The sequence below is a fragment of the Drosophila takahashii genome, chromosome X (genome assembly GCF_030179915.1).
Source record: "Drosophila takahashii strain IR98-3 E-12201 chromosome X, DtakHiC1v2, whole genome shotgun sequence".
Lineage (NCBI taxonomy): Eukaryota > Metazoa > Arthropoda > Insecta > Diptera > Drosophilidae > Drosophila > Drosophila takahashii.
In genome coordinates, this window is record NC_091683.1 from 21,027,793 (window position 1) to 21,036,371 (window position 8,579).

Sequence of the window (8,579 nt, forward strand, 5' to 3'; positions counted from 1 at the left end):
AAGAGAGAAGCTGATAATGCCGGGTAATAATTACAGCTCAAAAAAAGACTTTGTGATTGGAAAGGAGGCGGGGGCTTTGGGGACTTTTCTCGGAACCAATGAAGGGGGGTGGGGTAGGGGGCTCTTTGCCCCCAGAATTTCAGAGGTGGCAGCGAGGTGGAGGGGAGGGGGAACCTGGAGTTGACTCATTGAAAGTCATCAGGGCGACAACGTCAACGTCATTGTCAGACTGCAGCCTGCAGCATCCACTCCATTGGCAACCCATCTCGAATCCATCTGCAACCCATCCTATCTCAAGACCCCATCCCAAGACCCCAACCCAAGTCCCCCATCCCACCATTCTCATCATCATCATCATCTGGGCGTCTGAGTCTGCATCTTCGTCTTCATTTTTCGCTTTCAGCTGCCCCATCAAACCCATCGAGTATGACAATTTCATTTATTTAACATGATTTTTACGCAGCGAGTGTCACAATGGCTGAGCACATGCATCTTATATATATATATCTTATATATACATATATCCCCCGAGCAGGAGCAAAAGGGTAAAAGATGCAGATGCATCTCTCAAACTCAAGCTGAGGAAAAGTGATGGAAATTGCTTGGCGCATTCATTTAATGAATGCCTGATTGAGTTATCTATTAATTCGATCAATCATTCAACGCACTCGAAAACAAATGGTTGTTTTAGCAAGGGATTCACTCGGAATGCGAACAATTCGGCAGGGGATTTACTTACTTTTATAACTTATGTGTGAAAAGCATAAAGTTCTTACACACAAAAAAACAATTAAATTTGTGGTTTTGCATATGCACCTCATATTTCGAGTATATCAAAATGAGATGCCCGCATATCAAGTCAAAATCGATCATCGTTTTATATCAAGCTTTTTTTGGGTGTACGATAAAGACTTTAAATAATTTCTATGAATATTTTAAAGGTGTTCACTCTTTTTTAAGCTCCAATTTAATTTCACCATAATCATCCCATCGACGATTGTCACTTTCGATTCCCGACTGCCGATTCCTGGTGCCCCCTCCTCAATTATTTTTTCGACGCTTATCACAATCAGCCGACCCCCTTCGAGTGATCTGCTCGCACTTCGGGTAATGAGGATGGGAAATGAAGGGGAGCCCCTGATTATCAGCAATTTTCATACACAAAAATGGGAAATCGAAGTGGAAAAAGATGAGAGCCGGGCGCTCGGAGTCCAAATAAAATTCTGAAATGAAAGCCAAGTGGCAGGCGGCGACGTGGTGAAGTGGCTCGACCCTGTCTCAAAGCCCCCCTCCCTGCGACGCCCCTGCCGCCCCCCACTGCCCGCTTTTCATTCCATCAATGGGCTACGTGCCTTTTCAGCGATTTTGCAGCCTCTTCGGCCGCCCAAAATAATCATAATGAAAAACAGAACGGCAAAAAAGAAAAGACAAAACAAACAAATATCCAAAAAAAAAAATATATATCATAATAATAATATTAATACAAGCTCAACAATGGGAAATCACAATAAAAAAGGGGGACGCATCGAAAGGATGTCTTTGAAAGGTATAAAAAGGTAGGAAAAGTTCGAATTAAATTGAGGAAAAATATGAAAATTCAATTTAATTTCACTAAACTGAAGTCAATGCTGGGAAATTTGCTTATCACTATTTTCTGTTCGCTTTTCTCGCACTTTGAAAGTGAATGGAAAATCCCAATTGCGACGGGGGAGACAACTGTACAGTGGATCCCCGGAGGACGCGGACGGGAGGCAAATACATGCCCAGTTTCGAGTTACAAATGAAGCGGGGCTAAAACGCTGGCAATTTTAATTACTTACATTTCACTTTTGTCAAGCGAACGGCAGCCGGTCAAGTGCGCCCCCCTTTGAAATCCGCCCCTGCCCGTGCCACGCCCCCCGTTCCACGAGGTGGCTCCCAAACGTGCTATAAACCGGTGCACGCACCCCGCCCATTCCCACCACCAATTGGAATCCTCCAAAGGCGGTCGAGCCTTTAGCTACACTGCGAGAAATCAAACAAAAATGTAATTGAAAAAATTAGTTGAATTTAGTACACATTTGATTTATTTAAATTTTTTAATATTTTCTGACGAACCCTAACTTAATTTTGTGTATAAATTTATAGGTAACATAAATAATAATGTATTTCTTTTGTAAGGTAAAACTAAACTGTAAAGTTAATATAAGTTAAAGTTTTTACTTCTTTGGAGATTTATTCACATATATTTATAGTTTTAAAAAATATTAACAGCTTAAAATTTAATAACGAATTATTGAATCATAATGTATTGTTCATAACATTATTCAATATTATTTTTCTTAATATATTAGAATTTATTTGTAATTCAACATTTATTAAGCACATCATTTAGTGGTTGAGAATTTCAAATTCGGGGTTTTTTTTCTCAGTGCTGTCACGACTCATCGAGTCGCAGTCGCATTCACAGGCAGCTGCTTTTTAACTAATTACCGTTGCGCCATTCACCTTGAGCCGCCTGTCGCTCCCAACACCCAAAACCGTATTTTTCCCCCACTTATTTGCCAACTCTTTTTGAGCTCTTTTTTTCAGAGGTTGCCATGGATTTTACAAAAGGTTTGTTCAAGAGATACATTTTTCTAAAGGTTTTTAGTATTACTAGAAAAATTCATACTTATGTTTTAATTGCTATTTTCTTTGAAGTGTTTTTAACCAAAATATTTGTAATATCCCTAATATATTTACTTCTTAATTTTTCTTCCAAGCTTAAAATTGTTTAAAATACAAATAAATTTATTTTAGGGTATTACAACTTTGGTTTGTCAGCTCCGAGTGTTTGGCCCCCACTTTTTTTTCGCAAATAATTTAGACAGCGAAAGTAATCGGCAACGAGTTGGTTTAGAGGCTCGGACAGATGGACAGGCGGTGGAAATTTAAATGAACTTGGGGAAAATAAAAACCCACTCGTACGTGAGGCCAATGGACGGGACAAAAATTCCCCATCATCCGTTTTCCTCCCTCAATTTTCGCGAAGAAAACTCTAAGACTTCATCGCGAGAGGGGGGCTAAGAAACAGGGGGGCCATTTCCACCAACAGCTGTTGCCAATGACCCCCAGGAATCGAAGAAGTCGCTTTTCAGCCGGCCTTATTAAGACCATTTCCCAATTAACTGATGCAAAGGGTGGGATTTCGTCTGGTCGGTAAGATATACTTCTTAAGTTACAGGCTAAAATTAAAAAAAAAAAACGGTGAATTGTGAAAATGGTACCCTAAATATTATAGTAGATATTTTATTTTAATTTAACTAAAAATATTATTCAATATAATTAATTATAATAAAAATATATTTTTTAAATAAAAATCAAAACAAAATTACATTTTCTCCCTCATTTCTTTATATTTATTTATTAAAGTTTTTAGGTATTTTAAAATTTTTAAATGTAGTCTTCAATTTGCCAGTCACTGTGACTGCGTAACCTTTGGCTTATTTACTTTTGGCCCCCATTCAGAGAAACTTATTTTTTTGTCACCCCCTGCGAACTATCCCTTTGAACGATAATTACATGTCGTCTTAGGCGCGCTAAGGGGGTTGGGAAAATGGAAAATGGGCAATGGCAGGGACGGGGGCGGGGAAATTGAGCAGGGGGGCTTTACTGGCAAAGTGTTAGTTACATTCTGGCCCAGCACGTAATTTGCTGATTTTGAATTTCGCCAGGCGACGGCGGCAAATGAAATGCTCCTCATTCTGCATTTTAATGCGCCCCAGACTGACAGCCATGGGCGGGGGTTGCCCTGCAGGGAGGGGTACGGGGGGTCTTGATCCCTTTCGCTTTGCATTTTGTTATATTTTTATTTCGCTTTATTTCTCCTCTTTATTTTTTTGGAGGGCTGAAAACTATTTGTTGCTGCCGCTGCTGTCAACTTCAGGGGCGGTTCAAAGGGGGGACTTTGAGTCAGCATCCCCTGTCCCCCTTTTTTTGGCTGGAACATATTTGCACTGTCTGGCAATTTTTAAGCAATTTCAGCATGACTTGGGTGGGACATTTTCCCCCCTTTTTCCTTCGAAAGGCCCCGCCTGGAAATGCTGCATCCTGTTTAAATGTTTTCCCTTTCCACGGCTTCTTTTTACAGTCAGGCGGAAAAAAAGGGAAAATAAGGCTAGAGGGTGGAGGAGGCGGGGTGCAGGTCGCGTCGTTGAAATTAAAAATAAATTTCACAGTAAACACACATAAAAAGAGACGCTGGCATTGGCCTCTGTACTGAGGGGGATGGTGGGGCATAAAAACGGGGATTAGAGCGAGAAAAAACTCGATAAAAAGGATTCCCCTTGAAATTAGATTTTCATTAAAAAAAATATAATAATTATTGCTGGTAATTATTTATTACTATTAATTATTTTTAAGGTATGGAAATATTTTATAGAAAATCCCAAGTCGAACCTATAGAGTCGGTCGATAATCCCCCGATTTTCCAGGGTATTCGTTCCGAAAAAAGGAGCCACAAAACACGGGAATTTCCAGGGGAACACGGCGCAGTGCAAAAAATAAAGAAAACAAAACGGCCGGACGTTCAAAAATAGTTCGAGGAGTCTGCGAGAATCCCGGGGGAAGGACGAGGCTTCTGGAGATTGGCGGTGTCTTTCTGCCCTTGAATCCCAGAATCCCAGAATCCCGGAGAATCGGGAACCGAGAAGCGTGCCAAAGTACAGCTGTCCGGGAGATGGAAAATGGGAGTGGAAAAGGAAGGGAGGGGCTATATGGACTTCGGATCGGAGGTAGGGGACTTGTAACTTACACGTCTGAGTGCTTATATTTAGCTGCCTGGCAACAATGATGGAAAATCCAAATGGGAATGGCAATGAACGTCTGCATCTGCAGTTGCCAGGGCGACACTTCCCCCCAGCTTTTCTTTCGCTTTTCCGCCCATTTCCCCCCACCTTAATGAGCAGCCAAAACTGTCAACTAAAAGCTGGGGAAAAACAGGGCGGAAGATATCGCATTTTGATTTGATTTGATGCCGTGCCATGGAAATTGATTCTGTCTTCAAAAGGGATTTTAAAGGCATCTTTGGTTTTATTTGCGCTAAAAATAAACCAAATATATAAAACTAGCCCAAGGGACAATATATTTATATACAATATACAAATTAGCTCAACACAAATTTTGTCGTTGGGTTAAGAAACTCGTTTCGAGATAAGAAACTTTATGAAATATTTAAGGATTTTAATTCGTGTTTCAATCTACAAAATATCGCTGCTGGAATTTATGGGATCTCTCCGTGATCTTTCTTATCGAAAAAGCCTTTTTGTTATTGTTTGCTGGGGTGTTTATAAACAATTTCCAACTATGCTCAAACTCAAACGTAGGAGTCAAGTAGAGACAACACCCTACCCTAACTATCCAGTGCTCCCTTTATCTCTACGTTTTTGTGTAAATTTAGAGCGTATTGCATTGATATTCCCATACGGCGGCCATAAATTACACGACAATTACTTGGGGAACCGTAGAAAATCAGCGGAGCTCGGAAAATGTCCCCCTTGGAAAAGACAAGAAGGCAGAAAGAAGAAATAGGCGCGAAGAGAGAGAGCGGAAAATTGGAAGAGAGCCGACACTTCATCACCACCTCCCCCTCCCCCCACGGGTTTTCCGATTTTCCGGCTGTGCCGCCCTCACACGCGTAGTTTAAATTGCGTTCGCAGCAATCGTGCCATAAATTTCCACCCGAAACTTGTTTATTTTGGTCTTCGCATGTCTCCAGTGCCGAAATCTTCCCATCCAGCAGTCCATCTTCATTGCAGCTATCTTTGGATCTTCGTATCTCATGGATCGCGCCGTCTGTGTATCGATTCAATTATGGAGAATCTTAGAATCAGGCCATCATGCAGTCGATTGATTAACAAGTCGCACCTAGTAAATGGCTCCCACAGCGCAAGATTTTTAATATAATATAATATTAACCAGGCTCAAATCTATAAAAAATAAAAAAAAACAGACAAATTAAGATAAAACTATAAATCAAAGCTATAAATAAAAAATATAATCTTTAAGTTTCTAAAATTTCATTTTTATTCAAATTTTGTTATAGTTTTAATGTTCCCAAAAACATTATATTTGTAAATGTCTTATCAATTGAGAATTCCACAGTTTTCAATGTAATTTAGGGGAATTACCATCATAAAATCTAGTTTCAATTTATGAATTATTGTTGTAATGTTCCATTTTAATGTATTTCATATAAGCAGCATTCCCTGCTGTGTGCTGACTATTTCGGTTCAGTTTTGGTTCCCATGGGACTCCCTTCGTTTTGTCAAATCAAAGTTTTAGAGTTTTAACCAAATTGCTCTGCAAACGCTGAAGCGGACCATATGTCGCTCCTCGCAGCCCTTTGGCATTCCGGCATTAAACGAAGAAAGACTGCAGATTTCTACCAAAACGGGAAGAATTGTGGGTGCGAAGAAAGAGGAGAGATGGAGAACAGCTGCTGTCCCGACAGCATTGACCTCTCGACGGCCAATTCTCCTACTTTATCTCAATCTGCGGCTCTTAAAGGGCTTATATTTTATTTAATCTCTTCTTTGCTTTTTTTTTACCTTCTCCGGCAACAGTTGGTGGTCCACACTTTCGGCGGAAGGTGGCGCTGCTAACAGCAAATCAGAGGGCAATTAAGGTGAGGCCAATGGGGCAGATGGCAAAAAAGAGGAACTTGAGCCGGCGATATTCCCAAAATTGTCTGCACAGAGAAAAATAAATCACTGCAGATGTGTTTAAAAATAAAATAAAAATTAAGCGTTGATTATTTTCTGCGTTTATTCCCAAATCTGCAATGTTTTTGGGTTTTGCCCGTAATCTGCAATGTTTTGGGTTTTGCCCCTTATCGGCAGTATTTTCGGTTTGTTTATTTTTTAAGAAGCATTTTAAATTCAGTACGTTTTGAGAGTTCTCTTTGAATAGTAATACAAATTCGAAATGCTGAAGCTGACATATTTATCTTTGCTGCTCCTTGTTATCCTGGTGTCTCAAGAATCTGTTGCTAAATCACAAAATAATGGGCGATCCACTTGCCTGTTGCAGGACCCACAAAATCAGTGTGGCGACTTCTGCCTTAGCAAGATCCATCCGATGATTGAGTTGGTTCCCGAAACCAATTCCAAACTGAAGAAGGTCCTCGGCGAGCAGCAGTCCATCCAGATGAAGCTCGTGGCAGTTCAGTCGACGGTGGAGGCCCAAAGGATCTCAATGCAGAATTCCTTGAACGACATCACCACGAAAGAAGAGTTTGGGGCGAAACTCGGCGACACGAAGGAAAAACTAATGGCGGTGATTTTTGAATTAAAAAACCAACTTCAGTTGCAGAGCACCAAAATGGAGGACCAGGATACAGCAATGCAAACCAAACTGATTGGGTTAAATTCCGAGCTCAAAAGTCAGCTGCAATATCTTCAGACGAATCTGGAGTCCCTGCAGAGGACCATCACAAAGAACTTCGCGGAGCGGTTAAATGTGACAGAAGAGCAGCTTTTGGTTTCGAATTCCGAGTTAAAGACCCAACTAAAGGAAATGGACACAAATGTAAGAGATCAGGATATATCCATGCAAACCAAACTGGATGCCCAACTTCTGGCGGTTCAGAAAAAACTGGAGGACCAAAATACAGCTCTTTCCGAATCCTTTGAGGCGAGATTAAACGGAACGGAGGTAAAAATGGAAGCCCAACTAAAGGAGCTTCAAAACAAAACTGAGAACCAACTTGCGGTGCTGGAGAACCAACTATCGGCCTTGCAGAAAACCCTTCTCGAAACACATTCCGCTCTCTATCACAAGTTTTTCTATCCTAAGTTTGAGCGTTATGGCTCTCGATATTTTTATTTCGAACATACAATTAGAAAACCCTTTGATGAGGCTGCAGCAGCATGTCGAGGAATGGGCGGCTATTTGGCGGCTTTCAAAACCCAAGAGGAACTCGAAGCCATAAGTATAAAGCCAGAAGTTGAGATTGGTTATTACTGGACTGGCATCAAGCTCAATATGTATGATGAGTTCATATCTACGGCCTCCGGAAAGCCTGCATCCGTTTTTATGTGGAACTTAGGAGAGCCCGACCATGACGGTGAATGCATTGCTATGGTTTACGGGGAGATGAGTGATTTCGATTGTCATCATTACAATAATTTTATTTGCCAATCAGACAATGAAATATAAATATGCGCAATATAGGTGTTAAGCCTTAAATGTATTTTAAAATACAATTTTAAATAAATACCCTTTTTGTCTTGATTTAATAAAACGGTAAAGTAATGTGTTCCTTTCTTTTTAAAGTTATGTTAAATTTTCAACAAACTTATAGGCACCTTCTGGAACAGAATAAATTTCTGGAATTTCCGATTGTGAAATAAATATATTTATAACACAAACACATCGGCCTCCCAACACTCATTAAACCTAATCGGAATGATAGCCTTGAAGCCAGCAATATTTCCATAAACAAATATATGCTTATATTAAAATAAAAAAAAATTAAAATAAACAATTAAAATAATAAATAAAAGAAATGATAAAGATACATTGAGTATATTTTGAGCTACAGGTCGGAAAACTTTGAG

The 8,579-nt window shown here is 40.1% G+C and overlaps 1 protein-coding gene across 1 annotated transcript; it reads left to right on the forward strand.

Annotated features, from left to right (window-relative positions):
- The first annotated feature begins 6,945 nt into the window (after positions 1-6,945).
- On the forward strand, positions 6,946-8,178 carry LOC108065479 (RB1-inducible coiled-coil protein 1-like). Its single transcript, XM_017153478.2, has one exon. It carries the CDS (start codon positions 6,946-6,948, stop codon positions 8,176-8,178), a length of 1,233 nt encoding a protein of 410 aa, XP_017008967.2.
- Positions 8,179-8,579: the final 401 nt, after the last annotated feature.

What these genes read in the sequence shown, in the direction of transcription:
- LOC108065479 (XM_017153478.2), top strand. Translation starts at nt 6,946, where the DNA reads ATGCTGAAGCTGACATATTTATCTTTGCTGCTCCTTGTTATCCTGGTG.